At 46.4% G+C, this 22652-nt stretch overlaps 1 protein-coding gene across 1 annotated transcript in view; it reads left to right on the forward strand.

The window, feature by feature from the left end:
* LOC147724582 (fibrocystin-L-like) overlaps positions 1-22652 on the forward strand; it is a 2246326-nt gene that overhangs the window by 412659 nt on the left and 1811015 nt on the right. Inside the window, exons 16-17 of the mRNA XM_086918063.1 lie at positions 20944-21067; positions 21750-21893. Of these exons, the coding sequence (XP_086774189.1) occupies positions 20944-21067; positions 21750-21893 (268 nt within the window). The remainder of the gene's footprint in view (positions 1-20943; positions 21068-21749; positions 21894-22652) is intronic.

Below are 22652 nucleotides of genomic sequence, written 5' to 3' on the forward strand. Positions count from 1 at the left end.
ATCGCTCTTCTTGCGGCTGTTTTTCTGACGCAGGACTCCTGTGCAAGAAGAGTCTCCGTGCAGCTGTCAAACTAGCAGCAGCGCCTGTCACCGCAGCAAGAACCGACGCATTGAGGAATCGTGGCACAGAAACAGACACAGCGTTGCTCGAGGCCGCCTCATTGATCACCAACGCATCCCGGATTTCCTGGCATCTTACCTGTGCGGCAAGTTTTCCCAGTGCATCACCCGTGGACCAGAATCATCTTGGAGTTGGTGCATCACTTCCCCTTAAAGACCGGATGCAACGCATCACATCTCCTGCGTGCAGCAGACCTGTTGCATTGCCTCCCCAAGGTCTCAGGAACTGACACCTCTCATTGTTTCTTAATGCGTCCCATCTCTTCGGCTGTTTGGCCTTGTGAATTTTGACGCATCTACAGGAAATTTGTGGGAAATCATGCATCCATAGTTTTCTGTCGACCCACTTATTTGAAACCATTTTAAAGTGATATCCTTATACCACGTATGTCGGATTTTTGTCGTTTTAGCTTGTTGAGTTTAGATCAAAATAGTTTATGTTTCCAAAACTGGTGTGTCATCCATTTGTGGTGTTATCACAGTATTACCGTGTGTTTTGAGTACAAATACTTTACACATTGCCTTTGGGATAAGTCTGTCTGCTCGTGCCAAGATACCCATTGGGTGAGCAGGGGTTATCTAACGTGTGTATCCCCCTTACCCTGACTAGAAGCAAGGTTCTCTATTTGGACAAAGGTACCTACCTCTGCCAACTAGAGACCCCCATTTCTAGCAAACTTCATAACATCGACCAGGAAAATTACCTGCATGCACTAGTGTGTTCACTTGCAAATAGCTTTCTTCATTAAAATAAGGTTCTGTACTAGAGGTATACTTCCATTCACCTTTAAAAAATTTGCAATTTGCAATACACTGTCTTGTGTAGTGTCTTCATTCTATTCAAAATTAATATAAATACTTTCCTCTTCAGAGCATATGCTTTCTAAACAACACTCTCAAGTGTTCCTTTTGCTTAAGTGCAGCACTTGTCCTCTTACACTTCTTCATCCTTTTCAGAGAATTTTTTATTACTCCAGTCCGAAACACTTTAGCTCTTAACTCTTTAAACTGTTTCTGTCTTCATGACAACATCCCTGCTTTCTTAGACCATTTCCTAATTTTAGAAACACACACTCCCTGCTTTTTTCCACTTGATGTGTAAAATCAATTTTTAGACAAGTCTGTAGTCACATTTTACTACATTTTCTTTTAGAAACATCTTGGTACTCGTACCAGCTTCGATTGTCTTCCTCTGGATATTCTCAGGCTTCTTTTGTTTGTCTCTCTGAGTTTGCAGTTCATAATACTGTTTTCTCTGTTTCTTTCATCTTTCCCTCTTGCCAGGAATTGTAAATCTTCTTTCTCAAATGAAATCCGATGTCTGTAAAAAAACATTTTTTTTAACATCTACAACAAATAACTTTGGGCCCGATGTAGGTGGTCCATTACCAGTCGGTAAAGCCGAAATTCGGTAAATTTCAGGCTTACCGACCGGTATTGAGCCATTTCTGATGTAGGGGATGATTCGCCGAATCATACTGATTCGGTACTACTTACCGATTTTTTTGCTACATATCATTTACCGATTCTAAAATACCGAATCGGTAAAATTCTGTATTTTAGAATCTGTAAATTATATTTACCTACATCTGGCCCTTATTCCTAATTTACTGACTAACTTGTTATTTTTCAGTCTAGGGATTATAGTAAGTTATACAAGACATACTTTCCTTTTAGTTTTTTACTCTGCTTTCCACAGTACGCAGATCTAACTCTTATCTATCTATCTCTCTTGGACAAATCTATTATAGGTACGCTAAATATAGATTAGTCTGTCAGTGAGTAAGTGACTGCATTAATATGTCCTTGGGTGTGTCACTGTATTTATTCCTCTAACCCAGGATGTCTCACTGTATTTATCAGAGAGTATGTGACTAAGGGCCAGATGTACGACGTGCAAAATAGCGCCTTGCAAATTGCGAGTCAATGGAGACTCTCAATTTGTAAGTGTCAGGATCCCAATTGACCCAAAACCAGAAAGTAGACCAGTTCGTTATTTGATGAACTTTCACTGGTCCAAATAGAGAAAAATGACGACTGGAAACCCTCTTTGGGCCTGTTCGTGGCATTTGCGGAGTTCTAAGATGGCCGCCATGGAGTAGAGGTTAGCAGTCTAGTCAATCTGCAAACACCTGAGTGGAGTTGAGGTGACGAGCGCGCTCCCGTGGGGGTGCGCACTTCACCGGAGCATTTCCCAGAAGAGGTTCGAGTTTCTGAGTGTCCTTAGTTTTTGGCAAAATTCTAGAAATTCCCTGGTAGAAAACAAACCCTTGTCAGGTTAGTCGTGCGACAAATCTTTGAAGCCCGAAAAACGGAAGTCTTCAGTCAGCGTTCCTGAAACATGCAGGAATTCTCTGTCAAGTCGGGCATCCTTTGTCGCCTGGGACTCGAGAGAAGACTTCTATGAGAGAGGATGAAAAGAAAGAAGACATGAGCTAAGTTATAGTGTTAAAAAGAAAAAACGATAACAAAAGGAAAATTGTAATTAAAGTTGAACTCTTGGCATTTACGTATACAGAGTGAGCAAGAGCTTACCAGAGACTTCAGTTGACAACTGTTATCTAGAAATAAATAGATAAGAAAAAAGGCATGAGAAAAGTCCTCGTTAGTAAATCAAAGGACAAAAGGCTTGTAGTTTAAAAAAAAAGGAAAAGACTTACCTGAGCATCTCCAGTGTGGATAAAACACCTAAGGTTGAGGAGAAGAAGAATTGTAAATATTAGAAGATAAAAGACTTTTGCAGAACTAATAATAAGGTGCAAGATAATTACAAATATAGAAGAATACCACAGCATTTAAAACTGGTAGGTCAGAGGAGGAGCCTAGCGACGAACGAAGATGGCCGCATAAGCTCTCGGCTCCCTCGACCTCCTCCTGCTGCTTGAATATCCTGCTACAAATCCTGCTTTTTCGCCTCACCCCCGTGTGGGTGACCCGTTGCTGATACTGGTGGTGTGGTCCTGGGAAACTTACGGCCCGGATTGCCGGAGTTACATCGAGTGGAAGTTCTCGGCCTAACGCTGACCGATAGCCGGGACCTCGAGTACTGACCCTGCCGGGTTGCAGTGCAACAGCGACGGCGGGGGGATCCAGACACGGTACGGTCGATAGAAGTAGAGAGCAACCTGCCCCTGGATTGTTGGAGAGCCTGCGGTTCTACCCGCATTGTGGAGGTGTTATGATCCTGTGAGTGGCTGAGAGGTCGGGGGTCCCCTTCTCGGCGTTCCCTTCCTGCCGGGGTGGGGCCCCCTTCCGAGAGGCCCTATCGTTGCTGGACTGTGTGCCTCCTGCCCCCGCCTGCCCTCATCGCACTTCGGTCCCTGGGGGAATCGGGTGACCCGAAGGGCGCATTGATGTCTAGAGTCAATCAGTTCGCGGCGGTGCGGGGTGAAGAAGAGCCATCATTGCGAACCGTGATTGCCGCCATTAAGGGCCTGTGCTCCTACATGGTTGCTCTTTCACATAAGTCGATCGTGGATGACACCGAAACTGCCCGATCGCATAAGGACCCTGATCTATCTGGTCCCCCTAGGCGAGCCATTCTCCCACTTTGATCCCGGGAATCTACGACTCGAGGCCCATCTAGTGTCGAAGCCTGGAAAGCAATGTCTGCACCGCTGTGTGCGGCTGAACCCGCCGCCATGGTGTATCGCCCGCCGACGTTGGCGAGTCCACCTGTGGTAGTGTTCACGTGCTCGAGCCCCTATGACTTTATTGAAACTGTGACCCGACGGAAACAGCGAACATCTATCGATCGTGTGAGCTGTGCAGTGTGGTGAAGTATGGAACGGTCGGGATCTGGTCGTACCGTGGCGAGTCTCATGGCGGCTGAGGATTGTGGTGGATGGTGGATATCCGCTGGACTCGCCGCACAGATTCGTGGACTGGCTGAACTTTTGATTTATCCTGTGAATATGCGGGTGCGGTGTGCGGAACTCATGGTGAACACTCGTAGAGGTCAAAGGTGAGACTGGTGTCCAACTCAGATGCTAGGGTTTTGTGAGGGACCCGGGATCCGCCATTTTCTTGTATCAGGGGGCGGGGCGGTGTAGGACGTCTTTCCTGGGTTCTACCGAATTTACTTTGCATTGCTGCTGATTGTTTAATGACCAGGACTGTACGTCGCAGGAGGGGGGTAGTGCAACCGGGGATGCGTGGTTCTCCTCCTCCCTTAATTTTTCTTTTCTTTCTTTTTCTGTGTTTCCTCCCTTTATAAATCTCTTTTCTACTATATTTCGGGTTTTTGGTCGCTGGGCGATAGGCACGCTGCTAGGGGGTAGGCCGTAGCCATCTGTAGGGGTGCAGGGTGGAGGGTAGGGGATGGGGTATCTTTGTTTTTCCGTTCTCTGTTTCTATGGCCTTTTTCTCTTCTTTTAGTTTGACTGGACTTCCTTTTTCTCTCTCCCTGGTTTGGGGGTCAGTTTATCGGGTTACTGGGCGGTGCTGGGACTGTGGCCGCTCAGTCTCTCCTGTCATTGGATTCATCGGGTGGGGCCTTAGTCGGGAGTTTTCAGAAATGTATGCTTGCTTATATTGTTCGCTTCAAAATGTTGTCGTCTCTGCAGTTGGATATGCTTCCCTGCCCACCCGGTGATTGTATCTACTTTAGATCCCGTAGCCGGCCCCCTCCTGTTCTCTTTTCTCTCTTTCCATCTCGTTAACATATGGAACTGTATTACGTATTTACCGTGTATATTCTGTTTTATTTTTAAAAATTGACCTCTCTAATCCTGAGATGCTCTCCTGGGTGTGCCGAAATCAGTCCGATTTTCTAATTTTTTCTGCCATGCCTCCGGGATGTTTGGCTGAATAGCTGTGTGCACCCTTTTCTAAGTAAAGGTCCTCCAAAAATTAAAAAAAAAACATCAAAAAAAACTGGTAGGTCACAGAAAAAATTAGATAATATAAATAGGTTTACAGAGAAGGATTAAGGTTAACCACTGTCTAATGTTTTGCAGATGTAGAAGCCAACATTATACTAACTAAGAAAAAATCACATCAGGCCAAAAGAAGAGAGGCAGGTTACTAAAGGACCTTGGGTAGGTTATCATTTTTGAATTAAGAAATAGAAAAAGAACAAGAACTTTGGCGGTTGGTGGTCCTGCAATATGTGACTATCGTTACTTTATGGAGCTAACTTTGCAGATCTCCTGTTGCTTCAAGGAGGGTGGCTGGAGGTGTCCGTGGGGATTCCTCACTCCTTTGGGGGCTTTTTGTAGACTAGTTAATGGGGCGACAGGCACACTGCTGGTTGGGGGGGCTCTTTAGTCTGATGCAGGGGTGCAGGGTGGGGGGTTGGTTTGGGCAAGTTCATTCGTTTGTTTATTCTTTCTTTCTTTCTTCTCTTGGGCAATGGGTTGTGTATATTGTTGATTCTTTCTGGCTGCTGAGGATTGTTGGGGCTGGATGGGGCGTGCGGCACGATGATGGGGGGTAAGAAATTAAAAGTAATCAGTTGGAATGTTAATGGGCTAGGTGACCGTATCAAGAGAGGGGTTGTGCTTCAACTGCTTTAGCGCCACATGCCTGATGTTGTCCTTCTACAGGAAACGCACTTGTTTGGTAACTCATGCAAAGCGCTCAATCACAAAGGTTACAAGATGGTGGCCCACTCGGGGTTCTCTTCAGGCTCTCGAGGGGCGGGCGTCCTTGTACGTACGTCCCTTCCGTTTCAGATTGACGTCACTACGATTGATGATAGAGGGCGCTACGCCGCGGTGGCTGGGAGATGGGAAGGGCGTGCCATCACTCTACTTTCGGTTTACGTCCCCCCAGGCCTACAGGCCAGTACTTTTCGAGACCTTGGTGGCGCCATTTTAACTCTGCCTGCTGGCTTGTTGATTGTGGGGGGTGACTTCAATTCAGTCTGCTCTGGCTCCCTGGACCGACATCCGCCTAGAGATCTCCGTAGCTCCCAACTGTGGTTGCCCTAGTTTCTAGAGTCCATGGGCTTAGTGGACAGTTGGCGGCTCTTGCACCCCACGCTTTGCCATTTCTCCTTCCTTTCCGGTGCACATGGCAGTCTCTCCCGTATAGAGTACGTTCTCACCCTAGCAGCACACGCGTCTGCCGTGTCTGAGGCCCGATTTCTGGCGCGGGGCATTTCCGACCATTCTCCGCTATGGGTCTCCTTAGACTTTGCCGTCATCCTGTCAGACCGGCCGGCGGCGGTTAATCCGTGGTATTTCCGCAACCCTAAAACTTGCGCTCTCCTAGCCAAAGCCATCGACCTTTATTTCTCTGAAAATGAAGGCTCGGTTAGGTCGGCCGGGACCCTGTGGGAGGCATTTAAGACTGTTTTGAGGGGCGAGGCTTTCGCTCTGATAGCGGAGGCCCGTAGGGTCAGAGATGCTGACCTACTACGCATCGAGGAAGAGGTCCTGAACCTTGATTCCCAGTTGGGGCCCGAACCTGACCCCGCTCTCCTCCATGCTCTTTCCCTCAAACGGTCGGAATACCGTGATCTTGCCATGAATTCCGCCCTGACCTTGGCTAGGGAACAACAAGGTCGTATTTATGACGTTGGAGACAAGGCTGGGAAGCTGCTGGCCTGGTTGGACAGGAGGGAGATGGCTAGCCGCGTCGTACCGGAGATTCTGGGAGGCGACGGGACTGCTGTCACCGACCCCAGTGCCATTGCCGAGTCTTTTGCCGATTATTTCCGGGGTGTCTACACCTCTACCTCAGACTATTCTGAGGCTGACTCGACAGCGCTTCTCTCGACGGTTGACCTTCCCTGTCTCTCTGAGGAGGACCGTGCCGATTTGGATAGAGACATATCTACCGACGAGATCGCTCTCGCGATCCGCTCGTTGCGGTCTGGCAAGGCATCCGGTCCCAACGGCATCCCGGTCGAGCTATATAAGATACGACCTGACGTAGTTTCCCCGTATCTGCGTACTATGTTTCTGGAAGCGCGAGACGCCAGCCTTCTTCCCCTTGACCAGAGGCTGGCCACCATTGTGGTCATCCACAAGGAAGGGAAGCCGAGAGACATGTGTCGATCTTATCGCCCCATCTCTCTCCTGAATGTCGAGCCTAAGGTTCTTGCCAAACTGCTTTCCAATCGACTGATTGGAGTTATTGGCGACTTAGTGCACCCGGACCAGTCGGGTTTTATTCCTCACCGCAACACTGCCCTCAACCTACGTAGACTCCACGGTGCGCTGGCTAGGGCCCATACCCTTGAGGAACCGGCAGTCCTAGCCTCTCTTGATGCCACAATGGCCTTCGATTCCCTTGAGTGGAACTACCTATGGGCAGTGTTGGCTAAGCTCGGTTTTGGTCCGGTTTTTGTAGGTTGGGTGAAACTTCTCTACGCTAGCCCACTGGCTAACGTATTAGTAAAACGGCCGTCTGTCGACGTCCTTTGCCTTACACAGAGGTACCAGACAGGGTTGTCCTTTGTCGCCTCTCCTTTTTGCCCTGGCTCTCGAGCCGCTCGCGGCCACGTTGCGCGTGCACCCTGACCTGCATGGCATTACCTGGGCCCCCGGCTTCGGGGACAGGGTCTCCCTGTACGCCGATGATATCCTGCTCTACTTGACTTCCCCCTTCAAGTCCCTCATCGTGGCTTGCGACGTACTCAGACTTTTTGGGAGATACTCTGGCCTAGTCATCAATTGGGCCAAGTCCTCCCTTTACGTCCTGAAAGGGGATACGCCGCACCTCCCCAGAGGCTGCAATATCCAGGTGGTTGTACAGGGTTTCAAGTACTTAGGGATCTACATCTCTGGGAGTTCGAAGGTGCGGTACGACCACAACTTGCTCCTTCCACTCCAGCGTCTCCGACGTGATGTGGATAGCTTGCGGAAGCTCCCGCTCTCCCTACTGGCCGTGCGGCCCTGTTCAAGATGATGTCCTTGCTCAGGTTTCTCTATGCTTCGCAGAACACCCAAGATCCGGTTCCGGCCCGCTACTTCAGGGAGATTGAAGGTCTCCAACAAGCTTTGCTCTGGGATGGTCGCCCCCGTGTCGCTGTCACGAAGCTCACGCCTCCGTGGTACGACGGGGGCATAGCTTTGCCAGATGTACGTAGGTATTACTGGGCCTCCCAGCTCGCAGCTCTCAATCACGGGTTTTACGGCCCGGTGAACAGCCCCGGCTACGCCATGGATAGATGGCTCTTGAGTGGTGGTAACTATTACCGGGCCCTGTACTCGAGATCCCTGGATCGGCGGATGTCAGGTCCAACGAAGACGGCGGTCTCCATCTGGCGGGCGATTACCAAGGCGCAGGGATGGCAGGGCAGACTGACCAGATTCACCCCTCTGTACGATTCCGACATTTTGGGCAGGTTATGGCACACCAAGGGTTTCGACAAATGGGACCTCATTGGCATCTCTAGGGTGGACGACATGATCACTAAGGGTGAAATCAAGACCTTTCCTCAGTTGCAGACTGAACACCAGTTGGGCGGCTCGGAGTTCTTCCGCTATGCCCAGCTGAGACACGCGCTGCTCTCTGCCATGCCACCGGAGGGGGCGATTCCAGAGAGCTCTCCGCTGGAGGACAGAGTGTTGGACGGCCATGTGCCTGACAGTGCTATCTCACTGCCATACAAAAAACTAATCAATGTCCGCACCGACCTTCTCCTTGGAGTGCGTGATCAGTGGGTGAGAGATGGCCTGGAGATCGACGATGAAGATTGGCAGAGCGCAGTGTCCTCCCCTAAGGAGGTTGCCATCTCTTCTCGTCTTAGACTGGTGCAATTTAAGATCTTGCACAGGGTGTATGTGACTGGCCCCCGACTAGTACGTATGGGATACTCGCCCCGACGGTCTTTGTCGTCGAGGCTGTGGTGCCCTCGCTACCTTCCTGCACATTCTGTGGGAATGCCCTGTCATAGCCTCCTATTGGAGACGGATACACAGCGTTATGAGTGAAGTGACTGGAGTGGCGACTACGGCGGAGGCTCGGAGGTGTCTCCTTAACATTTGGGAACCGTCTGATCATAACACGGCGCAGACCCAATGGGTGACCCTAGGCAATATGGTGGCCAAGCGGGACATTGCTCAGAAGTGGGGTGCCGCTTCGGCTCCCCTTGTTGTACAATGGAAAGCCAACATGGATTGGTGTATGTTCCGGGAGAAGACAGTCTATGTTGGCAGGAGTAGGCCCCGTAAATGGAGTAAAGTGTGGGGAGCCTGGAACGCTTACCGGGGGGATGTATGCCTGCCACCCGAGCCTGTTTCTCTGGATGAACATATGTCGCCGTAGCCTGTGACACCAACTGTGACACGTTACCTGATTGATCCTGTCTTTCCTCCTCCCTTTTACTATCCTCCACTCTCCTGTATCATTGATTCGTTGTTTCTCTCCCCTGCCTGCTACCAACACCTTGCTGCATTCTCCATCCCATTGCCACTCTCTAGCGCCTTTTGGCGTTTCTTTCTTTTGTTCTCTTTTCTTCATCATAAAATACTAAAAACAACCTGCATTGTTCTGATGTACCTGTTTTGCACTACTACGCTCCTCTTCTACCATGCTGCCTTGCCTCCGGGATGTTAGGCTGAATAGCTGTGTGCTCTTTCAAAATAAAGGTTTAAAAAAAAAAAAAAAAAAAAGAAATAGAAAAAGAGACAGAGTAAAGAAGGGAAACTTATAATTGTTGCGTGTGCTTAGTTTCCTTAGGTATCTTCAGTAGGCTGATTGATAGCTGGCAGGAGAACCAGACAGAAAACAAGAGGGTCCAGGACCAGTCTCTTCTATTGTTCTTTATTATTTTATCCAATTTCCCCCTTCCCCCTTTCTAATTAGAGCCAAGATGTCATTCTGGCTCTGAGAGGTTGGAAGTGCGAGTCGGGAAGCAAGCATCCTCTGTTCCTGTGCAAGTATTCAGAAGAAACAGCATTTGGTAAGCAAGTGGCCCCTTGTCAGCAAGGCGCTATTTGGCATGTACAACAGTGTGTTTAACACTGTTTGCGATTCCCAATGGGGTCTCAAATTGCGAGGCTCATGAATATTAATGAGCCTTGCAATTTGCGAACCCATTGGGAATGACAGGCCCTCCCAGGGATGGTGGTCTGCTGCACTCAGCAGACCACCATGTCTGGGGCTGCTTTTAAATAAAGCATTTTTGTTTAAAATGCAGCCCATTTTCCTTAAAGGAAAACGGGATGCATTTTTTTAAAAAATGAAACATTTTCGCTTTAGTTTTTTAAGGGCAGGCAGTTGTCCCTAGGACTGCCTGCTCTTAAAAAATATTTTCCTTGCATTGCATTTGCAAAGGGTAAGGGGTCTCCTGGGGACCCTTTCCCTTTATCAAGTGCATTACCACCCTCTTAAAGAGGGTGGTAATTTGCGAGTGTTTTGCAACCGCTATTGCTGTCACAAAACATTCATACAGGGGGTTGGGGTCACTACTAATAGCGACTCGCAATTCCTGAACAGCGACTCACTAATAAATTATTACTCACTATTTAGGAATTGTACATGACCCTTTCACATTTTGCATTCACAAACGGGTCGCAAACCCGTTTGCGCATGCAAAATAGGGTCGCACATCTGACCCTAAGTCTGCATGTCTCAGTGTAGGTATCAGTTTGTCACAGAATAGCCTACTGTCTATATAAGTGAGTGTGTCAGTGTCTTACTCTATCTATCACTCTCTCATGGTGTTTGAGTGTGTGTATAAGTGAGTGTGTATTTAAGTGAGTGTGTCACTAAATCATTCAATCCATCATTGTGTTTATGAGTGTATCAGTGCATGTATTGCATTAGTGTCTACAATAGTGTCTTGAGTGTATGTATCAGTAAGTACATGAGTAAATCACAGAGGGCATCAGGGTATGCATGGGTGTCCTTGTGTATATCTCAAAATACCCAGGTTTTCTAACTGTGTTTATGAGTGACTGTGTAAATGTATAGGTGAATGCATCACTATGTGCATAGCTATGTCAGTGTATGTATCAATATCTCCCAGAGTGTGTATGTATAGGTTAATGTATAAATGAGTCAGTGAGTATATTACTTTGTACATGGGTGCCTCGGTGTATTTAAAAATCTGTACCATGGTATTTCATTGTGTATATAACTAAGCACCTAATTCAACTTTGGTTTCAAGCCGCGGAAAACCAGTCCAAGGAGATATTCACCATCGTCCACAACCTAGCGTTCTCGGACAGAACTTCTCTTAAGCCGCCCCCCTCTGAAGCACTCTGTTCTTCCCTCAACAACTATTTCATTCACAAAATCACCACCATCAAGGCTAACATCCCGCCACCCTCCTCCTCTTTTGTCGACCCCCAATGCCCCCCCCCTAAGGGCGAGCTTTCCTCACTTCCCCCTATCACTCGGGAGAGCCTGATCACCTTGGTTCCCCTGGTCAAATCCGGCTCTCCCCTTGACCCTTGTCCCGCTCACATTCTCCGCCAGATTTTTGTTTCCTGTCCTGACCCTCCCCTTCATCTTCTTAACAGCTCTCTCGCCCAAGGCATCGTCCCTAAACCCTTGAAATCCGCGGTAATTGTGCCCATTTTAAAAAAACCCGGGGCAGATCCCTCTGTCCCCGCCAATTTCCGTCCCATCTCCCTCCTACCATTCTTGGCCAAGGTGCTCGAGCGCCACGTCACCTGCGCTCTGAGCTCCTTTGTGGAGAATCATGGTGCTCTTGCCCCCCGTCAAGCCGGTTTCCGCCCCGCACACTCTACGGAGTCCGTTGTCCTGTCGGTCCTGGACACCCTCAGGGAGGGCATGGACACCAATCAGCACCAGGCCCTTGCGCTCCTCGACCTCTCAGCCGCCTTCGATACGGTGGATCATACCATCCTCCTCTCCCGTATCGGAGCGGCGGGGATCGGGGGGACCGCCCTGGTCTGGTTGTCCTCCTTCCTGAGTGACCGCACCCAGGCTGTTCGACTGGGTGACTTTACGGCGGACGTCCGGAAAGTTCAGTGCGGGGTTCCCCAAGGTTCCTCCCTTTCTCCTCTCCTGTTTAACCTGTACATTGCTCCCCTAATCTTCTCTCTTCAACAGATGGAGGTCGGCGTATTTAATTATGCGGACGACCTCCAGCTTGTCTTCAATCTGTCTTCTCCTTCTTCTATTCTAAACTTTCAATCTGTTATGCTTCACATCAGGGACTGGATGAACCACAACCACCTTAAACTCAACCCTGACAAAACCGAGTTGGTGTTGACGGGTGGTTCATCCAGCCCCTGGTCCCCTCTTTTCTGGCCCCCTTCTCTTGGCCCTCCTCCTACCCCCGCTTCCTCAGTTAAAACACTTGGCATAAAACTTAATTCTCAACTCACCCTTCACTCCCAGGTTAGCTCTGTGGTATCTTCTTCCTTTCTTTCACTGCGCACTATACGTAGGGTGTCCCGTTTCTTCACTTTCTCTGCTCTAAAGCTCATCATCCTGGCCATGGTGGTATCCCGCCTGGACTACGGCAACGCCCTGTATGCCGGCATCCCCGCCTACAGTCTGCGTCGCCTGCAACAGATCCTAAACCAGGCGGCCCGCCTGGTTTTTAAACTCCCCAAATTTCACCACTCTACCCCACTCCTGAAATCACTTCACTGGCTCCCTGTGCGAGCCAGAATTGAATTCAAGCTTGCTTCCATCACCTTCCGGGCCCGACACGGACTCGCACCGGAATTCATCTCCTCCGAGATTGTCTCCTATGTCCCCACCAGGGAACTTCGTTCGTCCTCCCAGTCCCTCCTCACCATCCCACGCTATCGGAGAAAGAAGTGGGGAGGCTCTAAATTTGCCACCCTCGCCCCTACCCTCTGGAACTCTCTTCCCCTTGAACTCCGCACCATCTCTCTTTACCCACAATTCCGTAAACAACTTAAGACCTACCTATTTACGAAATCTTTTGAATAACAACTCTCCTGTTCCCCCAGCTTTTTAACTAGGATCCTGTCAGTAATAGCGCCAAGAAACCGCAGGTATACGAGCGCTCTATAAGAAATTTTAAATTCAAATTCAAATTCAAGGTTACAGAGGTTGCAAACAAATAGAAACACTGCTTTCATTTTCTTACTATTCAAACAACTCTTGTGAATGATCACATTCCTTAACCCTTTGTTTGACTTCTCTAAAGAGAGGTCAATTCAGTAGCGGTTATGGATGAGATCCCCGGATTCACGAACGGATCCACGGCGCTCAGCTTGGCCCCCTTGTGTAACTTTGTGGGTTATCTGCGAATCCGTGCGGCAAACCAAAATCTTTTTTTAAAAACTGTTCCTAAACATTACCACTTACAGACCACTTCTTACAAGTCCATAAACGTATAACCAAACACTCTTTATTCATCATTTCTTTCATGAGCAATGTCTCCTCACATTGACATTCTAGACGTTTCTTGTTCCCTTCACCCATACTCCTGTAGCTCTGTTTCCATGGTGATCAAAATTGTAGCATTCTTTGCTAGCAGTAGGTCAGAAGTTCACAACCGTCTTTACGGCAGCATGCTAACTCCTCAACTCAAGACAGCAGGTGTGGTTGACTGTATGCAATTAGAAACATATCCCACATAGCCAATCACACATGTACTTACTTTAATTTTAAACCATAACCTAGTTTTAAACATTGCCATAATTACAACATGCAATCAAATGAGATCTTTTAAATGTTACTTGCTTTTAAATGAACTCCATTTTGAAAACTTCCTTATTCAGCTGCAGCCTTCCCTTGCCTTCTCCAGTGTACTACTGCTCCAGCCTTCAAAATGGTTAGTGTGTGTATTGTGGATATTAATTGGTTTGGCCTGAGAGGGTTGAAGTGGGAGCAATTGCTTCCATTGGTTGTTAGCATTATAGATTCCCAACATCCAGACCTCACAGTTGTGCACTGTGGACCTCGGCACAATGATTGGGGCCGGACTTGAAATCCTAATGAAGAATACCTTTGAAAAATTAATGCAACTTTTCCCTCACACTGCCTTGGTGTTTTATAACATATGCCAGAGGCAGAATGGAAGTGGTCTTCCGAATTTCGTCCACAGATAGAGAAAGCCATGAAGCATGTTAATAAAACTGTTTTGGCATTCCTCAGAGACCATAACAGAAAACACTTTTGCAGAGTGGTTGAGAAAGGGTGTGGGGTCTCTGGTGAGGCCTCAGAAATCCTGCTGTTGGGGACTTACTGGTGACACCAATAGATGTTCTTGGCCACCATGGACCATCAGTAGACATGGGTACTCTATCCCCCAACCTGTAGTGTGCCAGGAGGAGCATTTGCAGAGTGGTTGAGAAAGAAGGCGGGCCACCAACAAGGTCTCAGCAATCCCACTGTGGGGGACTTACTGGTGGCAACAATAGGGTTGCTTGGCACCAAAGGGCCCTCAGCAACCAAGGGGACTTCTTCCCCCAACAGTAGTGCACCAGGAGGCGCGTGAACAGATTGGTTGACAGAGGGGGTGGAGCCTCAGACAAGGCCTCAGCAATCTAGTTGTTGGGGACTTACTGGAGGGAGGTAACAGTAGAGGATCTTACCTCCTAACTACTCTCAGCATTCGAAGGTGACAAAACTAGGGGTGGCAAAGCAATACTCCACACGTCATCAGTGATGGCATTTTGAGATGTAACTTGTGATGTCACTGACCATATCATAAAAGATGTAAGATGTGAGGTCATAAGCAGTGCATTGCCAGTTAGGCCTGACATTCTCCTCCTGTCTGAGACCTGGCTCACAATAGAATCCTCCCCTGATATTTTGGCAGCCATCCCCAACGGCTACTATGTCCTTCAAGCCAACCGCCCCTAAGGTAAAATTGGAGGGGGGTAGCAGCAATTCTCTCCCACTCCTATAAATCTAAGGCGCTGATTATGTCCTCTATACCCTCTGCTGACTTTCTCCTTTTTAAACTGGAGTCGGAAGTCCTCCCCCTTACCTTTGCCTTATTCTACCACACCCCGGTCAGGCCCCTAGCTTTCTGCACCATTTTGGTAGCATGATAGCCGAATTAACAATCAATCACGCCAGCACCCTTGTTGTCGGGGATTTTAATTTCTGGCCCAGTGACTCACACGAAAGTATCCTTTCAAAAAGGAATTCACTAACTTGTTAGCTGGGCTTACCTTTTCTCAGTTCATCCATGCACCCACCCACGTGAAAGGCCACACCCTAGATCAGGTTTGGTCGCTCAATCAGGACATCTTTGATATACAGATTTCGCCATGTGCATGGTCGGACTACTCTTTTATCTCCTTTTTGGTCCCCAAGTCTAAGTCCCTATCTACAACATTCTGTCCTTGCAGCCCCTCATTCAGCCGTAACTGGGGCAGAGTCGACCTTCCATCGCTCTGTCTTTCCCTTGCCACCACGACTCCTCCACTAATTGGAGAGGCTGATCTTTCCCTGTCCATTGACGTACAGGCAGAGAACATTCACAACTGGCTGGCTGCTGCCCGGGACACGTTTGCCCCCCTAAAAAAACTCAGGACTAAACAGCCTCATGACGCTCAGCGTTGGTTCACTACTGACCTCGCCAATCTGAAACTTGCCCTCAGAAAAGCGGAGCGCAGTTGGAGGGCTCAGTACTGCCCAGACAAAAAGCTGGCCTACACGACGGCCCTGAAAGAGTACAAATCCGCCATTCTTGTGGCTAAAACTGAGTATTTTTCCCAGAAAATTCTTAATTCATCCAATAAATCTAGAGAGATCTTTAAAATAGTTAATAAGCTTGCAAAACCTGACCCGGTTACAATGTCCCCTCACCTGTCCCAAACTTTTTGTGACTCACTCAACAACTACTTTGTTGAGAAGATAGAGCTCATCAAATCAAGTATCCCTAGTTCAAGTCCGGGACCTGCCTTGGGCGACCCCCCAACCAACCCTGTTCTTCTGTTGAACTTCCCCCCAGTTACCATAGACATTTTTCCCCTGCTCCTTTCCAAGGTTCGTTCTGGTTCTTCCTCCGACAGCGGCCCAGCTCACATTGCACGGAAGGTATTGCTCGACCTTCCCAAGACTCCCCTCTCCTTGCCTAATAACTCCCTCAACCAGGGCTTGGTTCCCAGCCCCTTTAAATCAGCCATTGTTACACCCATCCTGAAAAAACCTTGGGCGGACCCTGCATCTCTTTGCAATTTTTGGCCTATATCCTTGCTTCCATTTCTGGGTAAACTATTGGAAGCCCATGACTCCAGCTGTCTTGACTCGTTCATCGAGAGTTCCAAGTTTCTAGATCAGCACCAGGCAGGATTTAGACCTCAGCATTCCACGGAGTCTGTCATGGTGGCTGTTCATGATGAACTCAGACAGGTAGCAGACCGGAACATCTCTCAGGCCTTGGTGCTCCTTGACTTGTCGGCGGCTTTTGACACCGTGGATCATTCCATCCTTATTCAACGGGTCAAGAACGCCGGCATCAGGGGCACCGCACTTAGGTGGCTTTCTTCCTTTCTGAAAGACCGTAAGCAGGCTGTTTGCCTAGACCCTTTTATGTCTGAAACCAAGGACCTCTCGTGTGGGGTCCCTCAGGGCTCCTCCCTGTCGCCCCTGCTGTTTATTCTTTACATCCTCCCGTTGATCGCCGAACTGAGAGAGAAACCAGTGGTCATTTTCAATTATGCAGATGACATGCAGCTCATCTTTAATATTGACACCTCCCCTCCTCAATAGAAAACTTCGAAAGCGCCATGATGTTCATCAGCTGCTGGATGCGCGCGAACCAGCTCAAGCTCAATCCACACAAGACTGAGCTGGTGCTCACTGGACCACCGAACAACCCTTGAAACCCCAGCTTCTGGTCATCCTCGCTGGGCCAAGCTCCCCGCCCAGCGAGCTCGGTCAAGAGTCTTGGAGTTACCACCAGTAAGGATCTGTCCCTGAAACCCCAAATTAAAACTGTGGTGTTGGCTTGCTTTTTCCATCTGCGCCGCATCAGGAAGATTAGCAGATTCCTTACCCATGAGGCCCTGGTTCACATTGTGCTGGGCTTGGTGGTGTCTCGCATTGATGATGCGAATTCCCTTTACATCGGGATTCCTTTGTATCAGACCCACCAACTCCAACTTGTTCAAAACCAGGCGGCCAGGTTGATTTTTCGACAGCCTAAATACTACTCGGTGAAACCTCTCCTGAAAAGTCTGCACTGGCTCCTGATAATCCAGCGCAGCCTCTTCAAGGTCGCCTGCCTTACTTATTTAGCCCTCGCCAGCCAAGGTCCCTCCTTTATTGGCGCCCTTCTTCACCCCTATACCCCTTCCCGAACACTTCGATCGTCTGGCCTCAACCTCCTTGCCACCTGCACGTTTAAGCGGAAGAGGCTCGGGGTTTGAGATTTGCCTCACAAGCCCCTCGCTTGTGGAATTCCTTCCCTCCTGAACTCCGTCACATTCCCTCTTACCAGGTGCTCAGAAAAGCCTTGAAGACATGGTTGTTTTTACAAGCGTTTGATTAAACCCTCTACTGCATTGCTCTCTGCTAATCCCTCCCTTAGCGCCAAGAAGCCGCTGGTGATCGTGCGCTCTATAAATTTCTTTTTCATTCATTCATTTCATTCATTGCTGGGGCATAAGTTATAGTTAGCTCAGGTAACTATAACTGCTGAATTTCTATGGTTCTGTACAAGTGACATCTGAGCCTAACTATATCATCCCTGTAACGTCTGTGTTTTTTCAGTGAATATATATTACCAACTGCGGTCACCTGTAGGTACTTATAGTTAGTACCTGGTTTCCAGAGGAAAAGCATTTTTTGACTTAGCTATAAGTTTGGCGTTGTTTGACCGATCTGCATTACATTTTGCCAAAACAGTGTCACAGTGGGTACTATTGATTGGGAATGCTTAGAGGTGATATGTGCAGTGGGGACTGATAATTTGGGGCCCGAAATAAGGTTGCATTTGTAACGTTAATTCCCATAGGAACATTTATCCACCTCTACAGCCCTCACACCAAATTTGGCAGGGAGGTAGATGTTGGTTTAGGGAAGGGCCTTTTGCTTACTTGGTGTAAATCTGTTCAGTAGTTTTTTAGAAATGTATGTTTAAGAATTATAGTGATATATCTGGTCCTCAGATATTTTCTGAAGGTTTCGCAATGAATCGCGAATGCACTCTCCAACCGGAATGCTCTGAATGGCTGGACGCAATCTGAATAGAAAGTTGTGACCGCCATTTTATCTATTGAAAACGGTTCCTGGGGCTGCAAAGGGGTCAGGGTGGACATACTCTAACTCCATGGTTGAGAAATAGAAATGTTAGTAACAGAAGTTAGATGTCCAAAATAGATATTTTCTTAGCGCATGTTATTTGCAACCAACCCCATGTGTACCATCCCGATTATCTACGTTGTCATGAATACTGGTGATAAAATAAAAAAATATATAAATGATTCATTAGTATGCATTCTTATAGAGATATTGATCAATGATTTTATAGAGGTATTTATATAGTGAGGTATTTACTGTGTTGGTTAGAATTAATTATATCGGTTTTTTTTAATGTGGTGGGGGCTATTGAATTCCTGCGTTTGCTTTCTACATTTGTGATGTACCCGGGGGGGGTCGCGATAATCAACGTCACCGTGATCTCTGGTCTTACCGCATAATGGAAAGTAGGTTTTAGACATTGTTGTTCTAGAAATACACTAGAAATACATGAATCTGAAGTGTACAGTAATAAATGTCTAGTGTGCAAAATACTGTAATGTGTGTGCATATATGTGTTATCACCTTATGAAAAACACTCAATCGTTGTGGTTAACGGCTTCATCTCGACATCCTGAATAACTGCAAAAATGGAAAATAGGTCTGATTATGGTTTTTAAAGAAACTTAGTACAAAAATCTGAGTTTAAACATGCTTTGAAAGAAGTGATATAGTAATGTGTGCAGGGTAATGTTCAGCATTGTTTTTTTCCATATTATTTTTGGATGTGTTGGTGTCATTGAATGTCTGCTTTTGTTTCTTTCTTTCGTGACGTGTCTGGGGGATTCGCAATTACCAATGTCATTGTGATCCCTGGAGACACAGCAACAAAATTAAATAGGTTTTACAGATGGTTTTTATAGGAACTCTCTACAAAACATGACTTTAGAGAATACTATTAAAAACCTCTGGTGTGTAAAATTGCATAGTATGTGTGCATTTATGTGTTTTCACGAGGTTCACTAACAAAAAAATGGACCTTACAATTAAAAGTAGAATTTTAAAAAACCTTAGAAATTGAAAAAAGCCAAAGGATACAGGAACGTTATAGGTAACAAATCACATTTTAAAAACCTTAGAAATTCCCTGAAAAAAATCAAAGGTTACAGGGACGTTATAGTTAGGCTGAAATTTCACTAATACAAACCAGAGAAATTCAGCAGTTATAGGTAGCTGGGCTTACTATACTCGCGCCCCTGCAATGCACTGATAATGACCTCAAATATTACATCACTCATGACATTGTCAGTGAAATCACTGATGGCATCTCAAATGACATCACTGATGACATCATCCACAGAATCTCTGATACACACCTTATACCGCCATGTAACCTTTTATATACCCATTCCAACTTTCACACTACCATGCTCAAAACCATTGACACACTTATATACATACTCACTCACTGATTCATAGGTCTACACACACATCCACTCAGTCACCCATACAGCCACTCATATACCTACTCACTCATTGATATAGCCACTGACATATCCACTCATAAACTCATGCGGCCACTCACACACTGTCAGACACTCATACAGCTACTCACACATCCACTCACTGACCCATAGTCAATCACACAGTCACTTACTCACCTATATAGTTATACACACCCACTCACTTATTCATACAGATACTAACACATACTTACTCACCTATATAGTCACTGACACAAGTACACACTAACCCATACAACCACTCTCACAATCACTCACACATAAAGTCACTTACATACTCTAGCACTCACCTATACTGCCTTTCACACATGCAGTTACTCACCCATATACCACGTGTATGTTATTTCACTCACAGACACAGCCATACGGACACTCACTAACCCATACAGCCCCTCTCAGATGCACTCATGAACCCCTACAGCCAGTTGTTCACCAAGTCAGTCATCAATGCAGGGAGTCACACACCCCATCACCCACCCACAAAGCAATAATTCAAGCTGAAAATTGACATGTACAGTAACAAACAGAAAGCATAGTGCACAGTTAAAGATATGAAATAATTACATATGGATAGCAATTATGTTTGCAAGGAGCAAGTAAAGAGGTGGAGCTGACAGTCCAGGGCTCTTATATATCTTCTATTTCTATTATGTTATGATGTAATTTCCTGTTTTTTATTCTGAAATGCATTATGGTTACTGTGTTCCTTTAAAAAGCTGTGACTAGAGCAGTAAGGAAGGAAACTGCATAATATGAGCCTCTGTCTAGTTATACAATTGATGTGGTAAGAGGAGATGAGATCTGCGTTGAAACATATGTCCAGATAGTTTGCAGAGGGAGTGTGTGTGTGTGTGCGTGCGTGCGTGTGTCTACACGTACATGTCAGGTTTAGGAAAATCTGAAGAAGCAGATAATGTTAGGTATTCCTGGGGAAAATGAGAAGAGAGGTTAATCTAGGTGGATAAGGAGCAATGCATGCCAGTGTAGAAAAGGTGGAAAACCTCAATGATGAAGAGCTGATATACATCCTACTTTGAATCGAACCAAGAAGTGAATCGAGCTGTACTATAAGTCAAGTGGCTAACCGTGTATTGGAAAAACCCTTGAAAAACATTGAGAAGCAAGAAGCAGATAAATGTTTAACACGTTGAAGAAGTGAAGGCAGGAATATGAACATGTAACCTAACATCGTAGATGAAACAACTGGAGTTGGGTGATAATAAAGTACTAACCTATGTTTATATTCCTTGCTCAGGTAATAACCTTGGAGAACTGGACGATGACTAATGCAACTGAAGAAGTCCAGACAATCACCATTGCCTGTGCAGAATCATGTTCATTTTTCCATTTTGCGCTTATTTATAATATGGAAAAGACAAGTATGTACTCAAAGTGAAAGATTATAATCAGCACCTTTACTGCTAGATTCAAAGTTAATGTATCATTTCATTATATCTGTTAATACTGGGGCATATTATCAAGGACCGGTGTTAAAATTATCGCAGTTTAATCGGCAGAAAACTGCTGATAAAACGGCGATAATGGGCTTGATAATATGCCCTTGTTAATTGCCATAGAAGCCCATGTTAACATCAGAACATGGGCTTCTATGGGAATTAACAAGGGCGTATTATCAAGCCCATTATCGCCGTTTTATCGGCAGTTTCCTGCCGATAAAAAGGCGATAATTTTAACACCGGTCCTTGATAATATACCCCACTGTTCCTTTATGATGATCTTGAACGAAAATTATTTTGTCAGGCCCTTTCTAACATAGCACATTTGATTAGATGTGTTTCATGACACAAAGTAAGCTGATTGTTCCATAATCTCTGTTACTGAGAGGAATGATGTTGCTATGGAATATTTCATGACTTTTGAGACAGAGATTCATGTTATATGGAGGTCTACTAAAATACTAAAAGTACACAATTTTAAATATGTAAAAGAAAACATTTAAACACGGCGCTTAGAGATATATTAGGAATAGTTCATATTTAGAAATGTAATAATTATGCATTTATATTTACGATTCATCTAATTTTGCACTTTGACTCCTAGTTTATCTGTCAGCTGATGCCTCAAGCGCTGAAGTGCAGTCTGCTTTGAATGACCTGTACTCAATAAAACCAGATACAGTAGAAGTTACGAGGACTCATGTTGCTGACGAGAACATCTATACTGTGACATTCCACTCACACAGAGGTATGCAAAATACCACCATACTTAGCGGCAACTCTACTGTGTGGCACTCTTCTGCATGTGACACTCTTCTAATGTTCCTGTATTGTTCTTTCTATTCAACATCACAGGATATATTTTATAGGACAAAGTATCAAGCCATCAAGTACTTTTAGAGCCCCTTTGCATGACCTATGTCTCTTTGTTTAGTCACCTGCTACTGCAGGACACTCTTTGGTAGTATGTATGCCACTGCAGGTGCATTACGTTTAGCTATATTGGGGACGTTTCATATGGTTTATGGACCTATGACTCGATCCTTTTTTAGCCACGCAAAAAAGTTAGGGGCATATCATCAAGGGCAGTATTGCTGCTTTAGCAGCACTTTTTACTGCTAAAGCAGCGATATTTTTAACACCCTATCAGCATAGACATGTTAGCGTGTGTTTCCATGCCTTTTCGCCATTTCCCTGAACGCCCGCTGTGCATCTCTAATGAGATGCAAAGTGGGTGTTCCTCCCCCAAATAACGTGAGAAATGTCGCTAACCGACATTTCTCCTATGAGCAAGCTGTTCACTAACCTGCGTAGGGATAAGAAAAGGAGCGCTAACCACGGTTATCGCTACTTTCCTTACGCCTGCTTTCAGTCTGACTTAGCCATTATATCCAATGTAAGGTGGATCTAATGTCTAAATCTGCCCTGCCCTATCGTCAAGCTATCGCCAAACGTTGTGCGATTATCACTGGATTCCCAGCGATAATCGCAGATTTGGCAGCTTGAG

This window comes from Lissotriton vulgaris, chromosome 4_1 (assembly GCF_964263255.1).
Source record: "Lissotriton vulgaris chromosome 4_1, aLisVul1.2, whole genome shotgun sequence".
Classification (NCBI taxonomy): Eukaryota; Metazoa; Chordata; class Amphibia; order Caudata; family Salamandridae; genus Lissotriton; species Lissotriton vulgaris.